The sequence below is a fragment of the Clupea harengus genome, chromosome 6 (assembly GCF_900700415.2).
Source record: "Clupea harengus chromosome 6, Ch_v2.0.2, whole genome shotgun sequence".
Classification (NCBI taxonomy): domain Eukaryota; kingdom Metazoa; phylum Chordata; class Actinopteri; order Clupeiformes; family Clupeidae; genus Clupea; species Clupea harengus.
The window spans coordinates 26,035,651-26,053,972 of record NC_045157.1 but is presented as its reverse complement, the minus strand read 5'-3'; the positions used below and the strand labels follow the sequence as shown (position 1 = coordinate 26,053,972).

Here is an 18,322-nt window from a genome sequence, read left to right as displayed (position 1 = left end):
CTCTCTCTCTCTCTCCCTCTCCCTCTTGCTCTCGCTCTCTTTCCCTCTCTCTCTCTCTGTTACTCACCATCACACATGTTCTCACAGAGCAGGAGACCGCTGTTGATCTTAGAGGAATCAAAGACGTGTGATTTCTGTTTGGTTCCTTGGCACAGTTCTCCGCCTAGGTGCCGGTGTGCAGACTGGTCCCATCAGAGGGGCTGTGGCTCCCCAGTAGGCACTATGACATACCTATCCCTGTTCCTTAAGAACACAGAGGCATTCCACTCGTGTTTCAGTGTTTCTAGTTCTGATCTAATTACCCCAAAATAAAGATAGCGTTTCAAAGATTTAAATAGCCACCTCTTTGTAGTCACGTGTTCATCTTTCTTTGTTGCCTTTGATCCTTCAGGGACGAGCGGAATCAGTCCATCATTGTGAGCGGGGAGTCTGGCGCTGGTAAGACGGTCTCGGCCAAATACGCCATGCGATACTTCGCCACGGTCAGTGGCTCAGCCAGCGAGAACAATGTGGAGGAGAAAGTGCTGGCCTCCAATCCAATTATGGAGGTGAGGAGCTTAATGACTTCCATCCACCTGGTGCGGGCTCTCTCTACCTCCACCTCCACCTCCACCTCCACCTCCACCTCCCTCTCTTTCCTACTCTTGGCTTCTGACTGGCCATAAAACTGATCCCTGTCTGGTTGAGTGTAAAACATTGATTGGTGTTTTCTGTTTGAAAGACCTGTTCAAAGACAAAGTTGTTTTAAAGAGCTGCCACAGGACCTGAGAGCTCTGATCGTGTGCTTTATGAGCGCATTAGAGCCCCTTCAGTGTTTTCGTGTTGGGATGCATAAACATCCCAGGCAGACAGGCACAGAGAAGGGCTGCTTAGAGATGGCCTGAAGGTTGGTACAAGTGTAGACAAAAGCACTAAAAGCAGCGACAGCCACTGCCCACTACCCAGCTCTCCGCATTTGTGCCCCTTCTGCCTCAGGCTTCTCTTAGCTGGGATGACAGTCAGGCTAACTCCTACCCCCATCCCGTGTTTATATACAGTGGCTTGCAAAAGTGTTCAACCCCCCTGAAAATCATCACCATTTTCGCAGTTACGAAAGATATTTTTTTATTTTTTTTTTATTTTACATTTATGCTCATATTTACAAAGGCTGAAATTAGTGATTTGAACGTTAACACTAAATAAGTTCAAAGCTGACATACTACTTGCATAAGTATTCAAACCCCTTGAGTCCCAGATTAAGGCAGATGACAAGTTATTCACAAACGATACAGACGTGCCACTTATTTTACCATAACTGATCATAAATGGAATGAAGACTAAGCGAAAAAAGCTATCTAAGTGTTTTGATGTCCAATTGAGCACCATTGGATCCATATGAAAACAGTGGAAGTCACACCACTCAGATGCTGTGTAGAAAAAAGCCTGTCCCCCAAACTAAGCATCTCAGGAAGATATGAAGAGGCCACCACTGTCCACACATTACCCCTAAAAATATATTAAGTTCAGTGGCTGGAATTGGGGAGTCCACAATCTTAACAGCTATCCATAAAACTGGACTCTTTTGGAGGGTGGCAAAAAAACACTGTCATCCACATCCTGAGGATCCACATAAACACATTTCTAAAGGTTGCGGAAGACATACGGAAAGGTTTTATGGTCATATGAGACCAAAATAGAGCTTTTTGGCCAGTCCTCAAAGTGCTATATGTGGCATGACACTGCCAATGCCTCAAATAACACCAGCCGATCATGAAGCATGGCAGTGGTAACATCATGCTGTTGGGATATTTCTCAACCGCAGGAACTGGGGAGTAGAGAGGATGAATCGAAATCAAATCTAAACCACAATATCACACGAGAACCTGTTGCAGTCTGTTGTAGCACAAGGCTAAAGCAACAGTGGAATTCTAGAATGGCTCAGTCAAAGCCCTGATCAAACTCCTACTTAGAATCTGTGGCCCTACAGTCCAGGACTGCCATCCCATCAATCTAGACATTCAACATAAATTGTGTTCACAATGGATATACATCATTGGGAAAATAGGTGTAAGTATCTTTTGTAAAACAGAAAATGGTGATGGCTTGCAGGGGGGTTGAATACCTTTTTAAGCCACGGTATTTGTGTGTATGTGACCGGTGTGTTGGTTTATAAATGGTGAGAGGTGAAAGTGTGCTCTGTGTGAGTGTGTGTTTGTGTGTGTGTATGGGTGTATGTGAGTGTGTGTGTTTGTTTATATATGGTGAGAGGTGAAAGTGTGTTCAGTGTGAGTGTGTGTGTGTGTGTGTGTGTGTGTGTGTGTGTGTGTGTGTGTGTTTGTTTATATATGGTGAGAGGTGAAAGTGTGCTCTGTGTGTATGCGCGAGCATGTGTGAGTGTAAGTGAGCATGCTCAGATGCTCCTGGTCTACTGGGGCTCAGCTGAGGTGATTGCATCAGCCTCTCCTCTCCTCCTCTCCTCTCCTCCTCTCCTTCTCTCCTCCCTTCCTTCCCTCAGCAACTAGGCCAGGTTTCAACTCCAGAGCAGCCAGGCACAGCTTGAAAGAAATACGTCGGTAATAATGTTTCAGTGAGAGCCATTGATGGAAGCCTTTCCTCAGAATTGGCACCTTATTCTGTTTATTTCCCAACTGTCTCGACTTGTTCTGTTGCCCTTTATATAATCTGTCACTGACAGTAACCTTTGAAACTACAGTGATGGAAGGAGAGACTTAGCATCCCAGCTCTCCCTGTGGACGGTCCTCTGGGTGTTAAATACTGCTGAGGAATGGCTGTTGTGTGCCAGTGGCCATTTTGGATTTATTGATGCCTCCTCTCTCTCTCTCTCTCTCTCTCTCTCTCTCGCTCTCTCTCTCCCTCTCTCCTAGCATTTCTTGGGGTGTGTCTGCTCTCAGCACTCTGTAGTAACACACAGGCAGGATGGGAGGGTGGAAGGCAGGCTGTGCTCAGTACACGGTGTGGGAAGAGGAGAGCTGACTCCACCATTTTCCTCTGCTGAGTGTCAGACTGCAGTTCGACTGTAGCCTGTGTTTTTGGGATGGAGGTTGAAAAGCTGTCGGCAGCTTCTCATGAAGCCGAGAGATGCAGGAAGGTGATTGGCTGATAGGTGGAAGTGTCACTGTGTTAGCTGGTGTCCCATGGTTACTGCAGCTGTCGCCTTAATGTCGTGCCTTTGTTTCACAAACGCCATGTTGAAGATCTTTCAACAACGTTTTCTGAAGGCAGTATTCTTTGTGTGTGTGTGCATGTGTGTGTGTGTGTGTGTGTATGCAAGAGTGAGAGGCCGAGTGAGAGTGAGAGTGAAAGTGAAAGTGAGAGTGAGAGTGAGAGTGAGAGTGAGACAGACCTGAAAAATCAAGCTTGACTTGAAAACTATCAGCAGTGCATTGCGCTGCCTGATTCCACAGAGACCATGTGACAGACCAGACCAGGAAGTGCATTCCTCTTTATTACACAGTGTTTCAACCTGGTCCCAGTTTACACACAGTCACCATACTGCAACAATAGCTCTGACATCTGAGTTATTTTTAGTCTTAATTCCCTGCAGTCTGTTAAGCCATCTTTAAAATGATGCTGGTTTGCCGTAACCTGACAGACTCATTTAAATTGGGCCCAACCTAATTTTTTTTCCGCATTGTTTGATCTGCTGACTCTAAGTCTAACTAACCGAGCAGGGCAGAAAGTCCACAGATGGCACGATGGCCATGTCTTAGTACTAGCAACGAGGACCTATTAGAAGACACCTACCTTCCCCCCAAAGCAACATATTTTTAGGAATGACTTTATGAGGAGAGGGGAGGCATTTCAGTTCATCTCTGTCTCCCTCCCCCTTTCTGCTCGTCACCCTTGCAGAGGCTGCAGTGCTCACCCTCGGGCCACAGGGGATGGCAGCTCTGTCCTCTGTCTCCCAGCATGCTCAGCTCTGTAGGAAAGAGGGGCTCAGGGCTGAGAGGCAGCTCTGTGAATCAGGCCCAGTGTCCTCCTTGCTTCATCCCTGCAGTGGGACGGAGACGCAGACTTTCTGCATTATCATTGACAGAGGAGAGAAGAAAAGTGCTTGTGTTGAACTAAAGCTGCTGGAAATGTTGTCTAATCCTGTAGGATAAAGCACTTGGGCTGGCTCTGACCCTGTGTGTGTGTGTGTGTGTGTGTGTGTGTGTGTGTGTGTGTGTGTGTGTGTGGTGTTTGTGTTTGTGTGTGTGTGTGTGTGGTTTGTGTGTGTGTGTGTGTGTGTGTGTGTGTGAGTGTGTGTGTGTGTGTGTGTGGTGTTTGTGTGTGTGTGTGTGTGGTTTGTGTGTGTGTGTGTGTGTGAGTGTGTGGTGTTTGTGTGTGTGTGTGTGTGTGTGTGTGTGTGTGTGTGTGTTCAGTTCTCTCAGTGTGCTAAAGAGGGCCGATCAGGCCATGAGTGAGTGGTGAGGTGATGTCCTGTCAGCCTAGGGTCCCTCTAATAGAAGGGCCATAGTCCAGCTTTCACTGCAAAACATCACATTTCCCTCCTCTGCATGTTGCTTCTGTTCAGTCATTTTGTCCCTAATATATTGAGCTGTATGCGTGATTAAATCTGTATTCCCAATGTTCTTGAATTACAGTCGATTGGTAACGCCAAAACAACGAGGAATGACAACAGCAGTCGTTTCGGCAAGTACATTGAGATCGGCTTTGACAGGCGCTTCCATATCATCGGAGCCAACATGAGGACCTACCTGCTGGAGAAGTCCAGAGTGGTGTTCCAGGTGAGTGCTCCGTTCATGCATTAGACACGCTCTCAGACATCCATACAGCCAGAGCATGTCTGCTGTCCTCACAATTTCTGGGGGTTAAACAGATGCATAGCATAAGTATGTGTGTCGTGTCATAACTGCGTCTGAGTTAACACACGTGACCACAAACCCTATAGTCAGTGTGGCTGCTGCTTTCTGAGTTGCCAGTGTGGCAATGTATTTAAACAATGCTGTGCATCTGGTACTTATGCCAGCAGGTAATAATGGGAGCCTGAGGAAGAAGGATGCCTTTGTCCTCCTGAGCTACGAACAGTGCATGAGGTTGTAATGCTTGTCAGCCTGGCGCTGGGTTTGTGTATGGAGGCCGTGAGTGTTGGCTGCGCTGCTTGTGTGTGTGGAGAGATGTGGTGTGGTGTGGTGTGGTGTGGTGTGGTGTGGTGTGGGGCTGGCAGAGGGAGCTGCACATGAGCTCTCTTACTGTTTGGCAGCTGAGCTCCTCCAGTGCCACGTCAGAGACGCTGCGCCCGCCCGCTCAGCTGCGCTGTTGGTCACGTTCAAGCGTGGCAAACTCACAGCTACTAAATGCATCAGCTGAGACAAGAACTGCACTGTCCAGTAAACAGAGGATAATGATTGTAAGATGTTTTTCTTTTTCTTTATTTTTAGTCGAGAGGAAATGTTGACATTTCTCCCCCTTTCCCCGCTCTCTCTTCAAACACTCTCCTCTCCCCCCCCCCCTCTTTTCCATTTATTCCAGAGGGCAGTGGAAGCTCTGACTGGGGGCCTGTGTGCCTGACTGAGGCTGTGCTGTTTGTCAGGGGGTGTTGCCGCTATTTCCCCCACCTCTCCTTGAGTCCTTGAGAAATGGCTTCTCAGTAGTCTATGTGTGTGTTTGCTCAGTGCATTTTAAATGTGTGTGGGCCCGGCCCATCTCTGATCCTGTACAGATAGGCGTGAGCTGGCCTGGTCCCTGCATGACTGGTGCTAGAGGCTGATAAGGAAACATTCCAGTGTTAGGAGCTGCTGCGAGGAACTCAAATAATTTTAAGGGCTGGTGATTCGCCCACACCCATCACATTGTTACCTCAACATGACAGCATTTGACAAAAGAAAAGTAGCTTCCTTGAAATCTGTATTTCCTGATGGGTGACATAGTGGATTCCGTCTGTGCCTTCTTACATGTGTGTCTCCTTCCTGAAGCCGCTGGCACTGAGGGCAGTAAGGGCAGAAAGAGCAGGGTGGGTCTCCATAAGGCATGAGGATATTGGAGTGGACGGTGGCCACCCAGGCCTACATTAGGCCTGTAAATGCAGCTGTTGCGTGCTGTGCAGGGCAGTGTAGTGCCGTGCCGTCGACATTCTTCACATTCCGATTCCGCCTGAACACCTGAGCGCTTGAGCTGACGAGCTGGAGTGGTGGCATCAGGCCAGCTGGCACGCTGTCAGGAGGTGCAGGTCACTGTGGGTAAAGTGCCAGACAGACAGGTATCATACATGCAAAGACGTAGTAAAGGTTGATCTTACCCCCTGCTGATCCTTAATGCCATTAATACATTTGTGTAATCTGAAAGATTTCAGATTGACTCTTCAGTCCATTCCCGTTGCACATTCAGGAGAGACGTGTGTGTGTGTGTGTGTGTGTGTGTGTGTGTGTGTGTGTGTGTGTGTGTGTGTGTGTGTGTGTGTGTGTGTGTGTGTGTGTGTGTGTGTGTGTGTGTGTGTGTGTGTGTGTGTGTGTGTGTGTGTGTGTGTGTGTGTGTGTGTGTGTGTGTGTGGACTGCGCTGGTGCAGTGTGGGACCTGAGGGGTTGCGCAGCAGTGTGAGCTCATGCGGTCTGCACTGATGCCGGGCTGAGCGGGCAGCTGGAGGGTGTGTCTGGTCTGGCGCTGCAGCGGCGTGCACCTAGAGGCTCCCCTCCTCACCAGCCTGGGCCTCGGGCCGCCACGTCAGGTGAACGGGAGACGGAGGGACTTAGCGTCTCTGCTGGGGGGTGAAACGAGATGTGACAGGAGTCCTCTCTCTCCCTCTCTCTTTCTTTCTCTCTCTCCCTCTCTCTTTCTTTCCTGCTTTCTCGCTTGTCAAGGGCGCAGACAGGCCTGCTTGTGGCACAGGCTCAGGAATATGATTGTAAAGTCTGCACTGTGTTTAGTTTCTCCCAGTGCAGCCAGGGAATTTCTGAGGTCAGGGATCTAATGGAATGTGCATTTCAAAGCCACCATCTGAAATATTATTCACTGGTAATGGTTTGCATTTATTTGAACAGTAAACCGTAGCCAAGAGAATTTGTTACAGTATCATGTGTTTTAGATGCTTGCAAATTAATTTATGTTAGGGGAATATTTTCAATGAAGGGTTGCAAGTTGTGCAAAGCGTATCTCTAGGTCCTTGTTGAGAATGACTCAGTGAGCTTGCTCACTCACAAACACCCTGCCTGCCTGTGGTCTCTAGTGGTCACTTGTCAGCCTCACCCTGGGCCAGCTCACAGTGGCTAACATTGTGTGTTTGACAGAGATTTTAATATGCTTGCTTTCTAGGCGGATGAAGAAAGGAACTACCATATCTTCTATCAGCTGTGTGCCTCCTCCCATTTACCTGAACTAAAAATCCTCAAGCTACGTAAGTCACCTAAACCTCCTTGTGAACACCTTGAAACAAAACATCAGGCTTCTCATTTGAACTTCACTTAGAGCAGAAATCATAATGGTTGTTCATGTGCTAGAAAAGCTGTAATATTTTTATTTTTTTAAACAATAACAAAGCTTTACATTTTGATAGTTCCCACAACAGAGGGTCTGTGGAAAAGTGTTGTTTTGGTCTGTCCAGTTTTTTGTGATCAGCAGCTAATGGATTACTGCAGTCCAGCTGTATGAACCAATCAGGAGGGTTAGGAAGAGATGGGCATCCCTGCCCAGCAGTTATTGTGCATCTGCACTTCAGGTTGAGTCCCACAGTGGCAGACTCTACAGGAAGCTTTGTCAGGACAGTGTATTGTTTTAAACATTCACACTATCACAGACAAATATGCACACACACACCACACATACACACACACACACACACACACACACACACACACACACACACACACACACACACACACACACACACACAGACACACGCATGCACGCACGCACACGCACGCACCCACACGCACGCACGCGCACACACACACACACACACACACATACATACACACACAAACACACACTCACACACACACACACACAAACACACACACACACAAACACACATACACACATAAACACACACACACACACACACACACACACAAACACACACACAAACACACACACACACACACACACACACACACACACACAAACACACACACACAAACACACACTCACACACACAAACACACACACACACAAACACACACACAAACACACACACACAAACACACATACACACATACACACATACATACATACACACACACACACACACACACACACAAACACACGCACACACAAACACACACAAAGACACTGTTGGCACCTTCTACCCCCTCAGCTGGCTCTTTGAACAACTAATGCCTCTTTTAATAAGGGGTCAGGGTTGGGGGGAGTCACGCCATCAGGTCCTAGTTGCCTGGCAACAGCGCATCTTGTCTTAAATCTGTAAAGGCGGCTTTGTTTGTTGAGTTTGGTTACGGATTCAGTTGACACTGATGCCTGAATCACTCAGTTCCGGTCTTCCCTGTGACAGCCGGGAGTATTCGTGTGAGGCCTGCAGTTCCCTGCTCCATCTGAACAGAAGACCTCTCTGACTGCCTGGCTGTGAAGCCCTTTGCATCACAGGCTACAGTCTATAGGATGGTGACGCCTGATTGACTTCAAAGTCATTATTAGGTCATCACATGTGACATTTGAGCTCCGGATGAGAGCGGACCAGTGACCCCTAGCTCTGAGTTCAGTACTATAGGCGACATATATCACACTGTTAATGGCCATGCATAAAATTATTAGCAGTGTAAAGCTATTAAAATGATCATCGTCCTCCGCAGTGGCGTTTCTGATTTACATTGATGTTGCATCTGTAGGCAGTGCAGATGACTTCCACTACACCAACCAGGGCCAGAACCCCGTCATCACTGGAGTGGACGATGCCAAGGAGATGTCCAGCACCAGACACGCTTTCACGTTGCTAGGTGAGGTTGTCCATCAAAGCCTGTTTCTTTTGTCTGTGCTTGTTTTTAGTTTTGGCGGATGTTTCCCATGATCTTAGTTTTTGTATTATTGTTATTATCACAATAGACTTGTGATTTAAAAGATTATGATATGAATGTCTGCTCTGCCTTTGGTGCCAGGTATCAACGAATCATATCAAATGGGAATCTTCCAAATTCTTGCTGCAATCCTCCATCTTGGAAATGTGGAAGTGAAAGACCGCGATTCAGACAGCAGTATGATCCCGGTGAGACTGATGTGGTGCAAATGGTGATCAAGTCCAAGTCCTGTGACATGGATGCAGAAAGCAAGAACGACCAGCCCTTATTTACTAAGTTATACTGATGTTCAGCATTTAAGCATTTGCAGCTTTGTGATTTACAGACCCATTCTGCTCCATTGCTGCTTTGTCTGTGGAATTTGTCCAGTGGGCCATTATTATTATAAAGTCATTGACCACCTAAAACCCTTTCATTTAAAATAAAACAAACACACAAAAAAAACAAACACATAGCTCATAATCCATGCAACTTTGAAACCAGATCACCACTAGAGGTGATCCTACTAATAAGTCTAAAGTACACTTCTACATGAGGCTGTAAAAAAGAGAGTTTTTGCCAACATTCATAATATTAACTCCAAATAATAACAAATATATAACCATAACAGACCAAATATACACAGAAAGGAGTTTTTTGAAGAACGTCAGTTACTAATAGACGACAAAGAAGCATCTCTCAACATGGAGGTTATTGGTGCAGTCATTCCTTAGTCAGACCTTACATGATGAAAGAACAGTTCAGTAAAGCATGGGTGGAAAAAAGACAAGTCATTCCTCAAAGAGCCCTCTTCAAAATCAATGTTTACACATTAACATATAAGATGTAAACATGTTTACATTGTTGCTTGTGTGTGCCTTTCTCCAACAGCCCAACAATGGCCACCTTACAGTATTTTGTGAGCTTATGGGTGTGACCTACCAGGACATGTCACATTGGCTCTGTCACAAGAAGTTGAAAACAGCAACAGAAACCTACATCAAAACCATCCCCAAGCTGCAGGCCATCAACTCCCGGGATGCCTTGGCCAAGCTCATTTATGCCAAGCTCTTCAACTGGATCGTGGATCATGTGAATCACTCCCTGCACGCCACCGTCAAGCAGCACTCGTTCATCGGAGTCCTGGACATATATGGGTGGGTCTCAGACCCTGACAAGGGGCCTTCAATGTGATGCGTGTTCCTGGTCATGCAGAACTTTCAAATCGAATCAAGTGCACATCAAAGTCAAATATTGGTGCTTTAAACTTTTGTTTAGTTGGACAGAAAAAAAGAAGATGTGCAGTCTTGGGACGTGTTATTAACGCATCGATTTTATGTGTGTTGCAACTCAGGTTTGAGACATTTGAGATCAACAGCTTTGAGCAGTTCTGTATAAATTACGCTAACGAAAAGCTCCAGCAGCAATTTAATATGGTGAGTCCTGTTTCCATCTAAAAACAGTTTTTCCCTGTTTCTGACTTAAAAGAACATTTGCATCTATGTTTATCACATATTTACCCCATTTTGCCAAGAAGATATCAACTTATCCAGTAGCGTATTTTATGTCCAGTGTAAGATGAGGCCTTGCCAGCTATTACAGTGTATCTGCTGGGTAAAGGCTCTGATGGTCCATAACTGCCTCATGGAGAAGGCCTCAGTGCTGACCTCTGACCTTTCTCTCTGTAGCATGTGTTTAAACTGGAACAGGAAGAATACTTGAAGGAGCAGATTCCCTGGACACTTATAGATTTCTATGACAATCAGCCATGCATCAACCTTATTGAGTCCAAGATGGGAATATTGGATCTGCTGGATGAGGAGTGCAAGGTAAAGATAATGATGCCTGATATGGGGGGGTATAAATCACAAGTTATGTACTGCCTGTCCTCTGTTACTTTGTTCCTCTATGAGAACCACTGATTTTTTTCCCCTTCTTTCTCGCTCCCAGATGCCAAAAGGATCAGATGACTCATGGGCCCAGAAGTTGTACAACACACACCTGAAGACATGTGCTCTGTTTGAAAAGCCACGGATGTCCAACAGAGCCTTCATCATTCAGCATTTTGCTGATAAGGTATCCCACACGTGGCCTTATCATATTGGTCGAGGTTGTTCAGATATTCACTATAGCCTTGTACACTGTGCCTGCCTGTGTTTGTGTGTGTCTTATGGATTTGAATGTAAAGGAGTATTGCCCTCTTGTGTGTGTTATGGATTTGAATGTAAAGGAGTATTGCCCTCTTGCTCTCCACCTCTCTACCTGAAAATCAAAAGTCCCATTTGTGAGTGCCCCTGCTGAGTTCTTGGCTGACCCAGCGTTCCCTAGGCCAGTTTTAGCCCCAGTTTCATGTTACCCCTGAGAGCATGCAAGAGGGAAAGGCTGATAGCCTGTGGCAGGAAAGTGCACTTCCACCTCTCCCCGGGGCTGCATTTAAAGGCCCTGCTGTCTGGACCTGTCTGGTATGATCCCACCATCACAAGACCATCCAATCTGCCCATTCTTCAACTGAAATGCACACCTGCCCGCATAGTCTCCCTCCGAGTTCAACATTATCAGTAATGCACCCAGGTCACTTGTGCTGGATCTTCTTGATCTCTAAATATGAGCACATAGGGTCTGTTGTGACAGGGGGGGTCTGCCATGCTTTAGGTGAACCTATCCAGAGATAAGACCCAGAGTGTGCTAATCACAGATTATAAATCTAGGGTAATGAGGGTGCCGTCATGGTGTTGACAGATTATAAATCGGGGTGATGAGGGTGCCGTCATGGTGGTGACCCTCTGCTCTACCCGTTCCCTCAGGTGGAGTACCAGTGCGATGGCTTCCTGGAGAAAAACAAGGACACCGTGAACGAAGACCAGATCCATGTGCTCAAAGCAAGCAAGGTTTGTCTCTTTCACTCCAACTCTGTCTGTCCCCTCGCTGCTCTTCTGGTGGACGTCTATATTTAGCCCTGAAGAGGAGTGTGCACTTTGGCGGAGGGAAGTCGTAGCGACTCCACGTGTGTTTTGTAGTAGTAGTAGTAGTGGAGATTGAAACACAGAGAACAACCCTGAGAGCTTTGGTGGACATTTTCCAGAATCATGGATTTGCTTTGATGACCTTTAAAAAAGAAAAAAGGGGGGGAAAAGTCAAGTTTGTTCAGTCAAGCCTTTGATGCCATCTGGAGTTCATGCGGTGTATGTGCATGTCAGTGCTCTCAGTGATGATGTGTCATAACATCTCTGAAAGTAGGCAGTTTTAGCACTTCTACATTTGCTGAAGACCAGCGCTTCAAAGCCCAAATGTATCAGTGTTAATGATGTCGATGGTTGTCTTTGGTCATAACATAAAGCTCATGTTTTGTCTGTTTTAGTCACCAAAGGTTTGCTTCTGTTATGCTGTCTGCCCTCTGAGAACAAATTCATATCGGATGGATATTTCTTCAAGTAAAAGACTAGTAGTCTAGGAGCCCAGTCAGCCAGTTGCCCTCTCTCTTGCTGCTGGGTAGAGTGGCATCAGCCTCTGGTGTGTTTTGGCTGGAAAGATCAGGGAGGTAATTCCTCTGGGAAAGGGGCCTAATCTTTCAATCCAATCTCTACTCTTTTTTTTTTCTTTCCCATGGCCACAGCTGATTGCACACAGATTTATTATGGGAGGCAGGCTCAGGGTTGAGAGAGCAAGGAGGTCCAGTGTTACTCAGGCATGTAAGAGAGGTGATTGTTCAGAGAGGGCTAAAGGTGTCTCATTGCTAATTCAATGGGGATATCCCAGCAGGCAGTGATGCAGCCTCATAGACACAAGTTGAAAGACTTCGATATCTGTTCTTTGTGTCCATGTTGTGATGTTTGAAATAGGCCTTTGCTCCAGGATGCTGTGGTCTGGTCATGTGACCACGAGGCCAACTTCAAAGAGCAGTAGATGTGCAGTCATTGTTGAGAACTATGTGGTAGAAACATATTGTCCACTGACTGCGTGTTTTCTCCTTAAAGACACAGGTTCAGTGATCAGATGGGGTAAGGGTTTAAAACAAGGTTACGCTAATCCGTAACTGCTAGGTATTAATAAAATAAAACAAAGATTTAGAACATCAAGTCAAAACAATTTGTTTCCCCAATGCTGTTCCAAATTCCTCGATTAATGATTAATATCAGTACATGATTACTAATCATTTTATACATCCTTCATAGCTGTTGGAAATCAGCAGTATTCCATGTCATCATACATTATTTCGTTTTTTTAAGAGTGTTTGCTGTTAAATGTGTACTTATACCATTCATTTTGACACATGACTGGCACATCCCTCTTGCCGTAGTATAACCCTCACATCCCATTCTCTGTGTGTTGCTTTGATTTTTGATTGTCCCCGTGGCAATCGTGAGTTCACCACACTCAGCTAAATCAGAGCCAGTTTTATCCCAACCAACTTTCCCTCATTTTACAAGACACAAGAAGACCGCAAATGAATTTCAGGATCTCAAATTCATCTTGCACTTCTAGCCCATGACAACAGCTTGGACACAGCCGTTGTCATGACAGCCTGGTTCAGCCTGATAAGCCATAAAGGTGTTTATGGGCATTTAATACTTTGTAGTGTAAGATGCATGCAGTGGTAGACATTGTTTTTGAATCCTTTGTGTCATGATCATGTTATTTTCTCCTTGTGTTGTTTATGTGTGTGTCTTGTGTCCCACCATGACAACCTCTATCCCTGCAGAAGGTAAAAGCTCTCTCCCTCTTGGCCCTATGATTTCCCTCTGTTCTCCTCTCTGTCCCCCTCTAACGTTTTAACCACCATCGCCACACTCTTCCATTCTGCCTCACTGCGGTTTCACAGCTGGGCTACAAGAAGTGGCAGCCTCTGAGTGGAGGAGAAAGGCAGAGATGGATGGATGGATGAATGGATGGATGAAAGGATGGATGGGGGAGGGGAGGAGAGGGAAGGAGGGAGGAAGTGGAGATGATTGTGCTTCCTCAGCATGATGTTTGGCTACTGTACTGTACTGTGCTGCTAACGGCAACCAGAGAGAGGGAAGCATGCTGCAGCAGCTCTCTGGCCTGTGCAGTAAGTCCAGTCTCTCCACAGAGCAGCAGCAGTGGACTGGAAGTTAGAAAGAGCTCCTGGAGGCTGGCCTGCACTGACATGAGCCCTCCACTAGGAGGACTAAGCATTTAACTTAGTGTGTTTGAAACTCTAACCGGTTTTCCCTCTTCAGCATGTAAGCGTTTTTTGTCTGTACACTCTGATTTAACAGTAATAGTCTTCACCGCATGATGTTTTTAATGACCAATTTGCTTTGCTGTGGTATCACTGCTGCGTGAAGTAATAGTACTTACCAAATGATAGTTAACCTGCAGGTAGTTGTGATTTCTTTCGATGTTTAATTTCTTTTATAATGAAAGTAAACGTGCTTGCTGGCTTTTACCATTAGCCATAATTAGAGCTGGTAAGAGGTCTCGGCACCAGAGGGGTTTGTGGTTTTAATGGAATTGGTTGGTTGCTGTACCCAGTTGGACCTCTTGGTGGAGCTGTTTCAAGATGAGAAGGCCACCACCCCCACTGGAGCCCCCGCAGGGAAGCGTGTTCTTAGTGTCAAGCCTGACAAGGGCCGGCCCAACCAGGCCAGCAAGGAGCATAAGAAGACTGTTGGTCTCCAGGTGTGTCTGCAGTCTACAGACATTTACTTGTAACCCACTCAAAGATATTCAATTCAATTCAATTCAATTCAATTTTATTTATATAGCGCCATAACAATACAATTGTCTCTAGGCGCTTTACAGAGCCAAGAGCCTGAAACCCCCATAGTGCAAGCACAATGGCAACACGGGCAAGAAAAAACTCCCTGTTAGTCAGGAAGGAACCTTAAGCAGAATAGGCTGCTAAATAAGGAAAGCTGGAACACAGTCTTTGTCCTAAAACACACTGTGACATGGCTTGATATATTCACTCACCAAGTAGATCTGCAAATTAATTTGCAATTCCCTCTCACCAGTTCCGGAACTCCCTTAATCTACTGATGGAGACCCTGAATGCAACCACCCCCCACTATGTACGCTGCATTAAGCCCAATGACTTCAAGCACGCCTTCACGTGAGCAGCTTTCCTCTTGTTGTATTCAAATCTGTACACATTTTTGACAGAAAACATGGCATTGTGCATATACAATATTGTTCACTTGGATTGTTCTAGAATGCGGTGGGATTGTGATGTGTAGACGCTGAACAGAATGTTGCTGACTGATTCTGTTTTCTCCAGATTTGACCCCAAGAGGGCGGTACAGCAGCTTAGGGCTTGTGGTGTGCTGGAGACAATCCGCATCTCAGCTGCTGGCTTCCCATCCCGGTACTGTCCACCAATCCTCACCAACCCCCCTCCACACTCCACCCCCAAGTGCACTGCAACACAGTCCAGCACGGACCTCTCTAGCCCAGGATATCTCCACACACTCTAGTCACCAGCCACTCATTCATCATTGTGTGCAGGCATGCTGTGCTGCTTCCTCACTGAATGAGGTAATGCCACCAAGATATAATAATGAATGTGTGTGTGTGTGTGTGTTGCTTGGAACAGGTGGACCTATCAGGAGTTCTTCAGCCGCTACCGTGTTCTAATGAAGCAGAAAGATGTTCTACCAGACAGAAAGCTGACTTGCAAGAATGTTCTGGAACAACTAGTGCAGGTACAGCAGCAGCATGTTATCATTGCTTTTGGTATGAGGTGAATTTACTATTTCATTTACAAATGTGGTATTTTCTGGATGAAACTGAAAGTGACCACAACCCATTGGTTGTGTGTCGTATTTGCCCTGGTGCCTTGGTCAGTTTTATGCACACCCAAGAGACCATCACTGATAGCCTCACTGCTCCAAAGGGATTATTACATGAAGGCATCTTTTCTCTGCAGGCTTAATAACAGCAGGCATTGCCAAAACAGAATGTGCTGACATCTTGTTTTGTTGACATTGAAAACACATTTGAGCACATTTTAGTCATCAGTGGTAGTCAGAAGTTGCTGCTTATTGTGTGAGTTTACTTACTTTTTTGTCTCAAGTTCACCCTTTAGCATAGAGGAGCATTTAAATAGGACCACCCGTGCAGTTAAACCAACTTCCAATAGCTCTCTTTCTTCTAAAACACAACAGCAATACGATACCTTATTGATAACAAATAACATTCAATAAAAAAAATATTATGAAAATAAAAAAACTTACTCCAAGATGTCAAGCTGTGCTCTTTGTGTCCTTTCCTCAGGATCAAGACAAGTACCAGTTTGGTAAGACCAAGATCTTCTTCCGGGCGGGTCAGGTGGCCTTCCTAGAGAAGCTCAGAGCTGACAAACTGCGTGTAGCCTGCATCCGCATCCAGAAGACCATCCGCTGCTGGCTGGCCCGTAAGAAGTACCTGCGAATGAAGAAGGCCTCCATCACCATTCAGAGATATGTGCGTGGACACCAGGCCCGCCGGTGAGTACAGCCAGCTCTCTCATAGATAGGGCATCTTTCACAGAGGATCCTCCATGAAGCCCACTCTTCTCTCACCTATAGAATTATGGCCCAACACAACAACCCATGTCACTGGATAGAGTGCATTTTATGGAAAGGTTTCATGTCAGTAACCAGAATGGAAGCACTGTCAGGTTTAGTACAGGGTTAGACACTAACAGGGTTAGACACTAACAGGGTTAGTACAGGATTAGTACAGGGTTAGACACTAACAGGATTAGTACATGATAAGTACAGGATTAGACACTTACAGGGTTAGTACATGGTTAGTACAGGGTTAGTACAGGGTAGGACAGGGTTAGACACTTCTGCAGGGCCCACATGGGCCTCAACTATTTGCATTTATACAGGTGATGATATGTCATCCTAGGTTTAATTCTGTCCTATAATAAAAAAAATGTCCAGAAATGTCACACATTGGAAGAACTGCATTCGGATAACTTTAATAATAAAGATGATTAATCTATCTAATATATCATGGTATAACGGGACCATAAACCCAACAGTCCTCGTACTTATGCTCATACACTTCCATAAGGAACTCACTGCAGTATGAACACAGTTCTCCATGTGTACGTGTCAGAGGGAGAGAGAGAATGTGTTCTAAGGACTGATATGCATTTGCAACATATAGGTTAAGCTGACTTCCTATTTCTCTGCATTTCTCCGGCTTTCTGTAGGCTGGCCAAGTTCATGCGCAGGACTCGTTCAGCCATCATCATTCAGAAGTACCAGCGCATGTACGCGGAGAGGACGCGGTTCAAGCGCAAGAAGGCCGCTGCTCTCGCAATGCAGTGCATCCTCAGGGCCTACATGGCCCGCCAGCATTACAAACGGGTGAGCAGGTCCACACACACACAGTACATACATGCATTCTATACTCACACAGTGTCTATGCACACAGAGAGAGACACGTGTGTGTATCCTAAGGGACTCCTTGGCCCACAAGTATAATAAAGGGTTAAGAAAATCCACTCTGAGTCACTGTGACAGTGTGAGAGTCTCCTAAGGATATGATTTTTAATGTATCCTAAGCACAATTTTAACCATTGTGTGTGAATATTATGGTGATTCTGACACAGCCATTGGGTCAATACAGAAGGTTAATTTGTTAAGAATATCTCCTCAAGTTCTTTTGAGTAAAGCTAGCTTGTCTTAGTCTGAATAGGAATGATCAACTCCAGTGAGATTATTTGGAAGATTTTGTTAGTTTGATTTAATGCATTACCCATTAAACAGTGGAAAGCATAGAACATGGCAGCCTTTTTGGAGGCCTCATTACCCGTGTCATTACATTAACACCATATAGTCCCTTGATTCATTTCAGGGATGAGTTGAATGAATCAGACCCAGTACCACACTCACCCTCAGAACTGTGGGTGTGTGGTCATTTTTGCCTCATTTTTTTGAATGGTTAGAGTGAACTAGAGTGGTTAGTAAAATGAAATTTACAGGATCAGATGTCAGGACCATGTTTGCCTGGTGTTTCATGGTCCCCTCTGTGCATGACCTGATCTGCACTAAATGATCATGTGAGCAGGCCCAGGCCAGGTTGTGGTGAGCTCAGGGACTCTCCCACTGACAGACTGAAGCAGCTGCCCTCTGTCTCTCTTGTTACCCCCCTCCCAGTCCTGCCACCAACACTGACTTTGCCTCTCCCACTCTCTCTCTCTCTCTCTCTCTCTCTCTCCCTCTCCCTCTCTCTCTCTCTCCCTCTCTCTCTATCTCTCTCTCTCTCTCTCTCTCTCTTAAGCCCTCACTCTTTTGCTCTGTTATTTGGGCTGTAGTCTGAACAGAATGAGGATTAGAAGAAAGGTTTGCTACAATCATCTTTTTTACTGTTTTGGTAGCTGGACCAGTTGATCACACTCTTTTTTCCTCTTTTTTGTCTGT

General features: G+C 45.8%; 1 protein-coding gene across 3 annotated transcripts in view; it reads left to right on the top strand.

The window, feature by feature from the left end:
- The window catches only part of myo5aa (myosin VAa), a 46,208-nt gene that overhangs the window by 10,852 nt on the left and 17,034 nt on the right, over positions 1-18,322 (top strand). For all 3 annotated transcript variants that reach the window (XM_031569590.2, XM_031569591.2, XM_031569589.2), the window contains exons 5-20: positions 392-548; positions 4,587-4,730; positions 7,252-7,333; positions 8,781-8,888; positions 9,048-9,154; positions 9,837-10,102; positions 10,300-10,381; positions 10,634-10,774; positions 10,896-11,021; positions 11,750-11,833; positions 14,439-14,585; positions 14,921-15,018; positions 15,184-15,270; positions 15,499-15,607; positions 16,179-16,390; positions 17,110-17,266. In XM_031569590.2, coding sequence (XP_031425450.1) covers positions 392-548; positions 4,587-4,730; positions 7,252-7,333; positions 8,781-8,888; positions 9,048-9,154; positions 9,837-10,102; positions 10,300-10,381; positions 10,634-10,774; positions 10,896-11,021; positions 11,750-11,833; positions 14,439-14,585; positions 14,921-15,018; positions 15,184-15,270; positions 15,499-15,607; positions 16,179-16,390; positions 17,110-17,266 — 2,107 coding nt within the window. The remainder of the gene's footprint in view (positions 1-391; positions 549-4,586; positions 4,731-7,251; positions 7,334-8,780; positions 8,889-9,047; positions 9,155-9,836; positions 10,103-10,299; positions 10,382-10,633; positions 10,775-10,895; positions 11,022-11,749; positions 11,834-14,438; positions 14,586-14,920; positions 15,019-15,183; positions 15,271-15,498; positions 15,608-16,178; positions 16,391-17,109; positions 17,267-18,322) is intronic.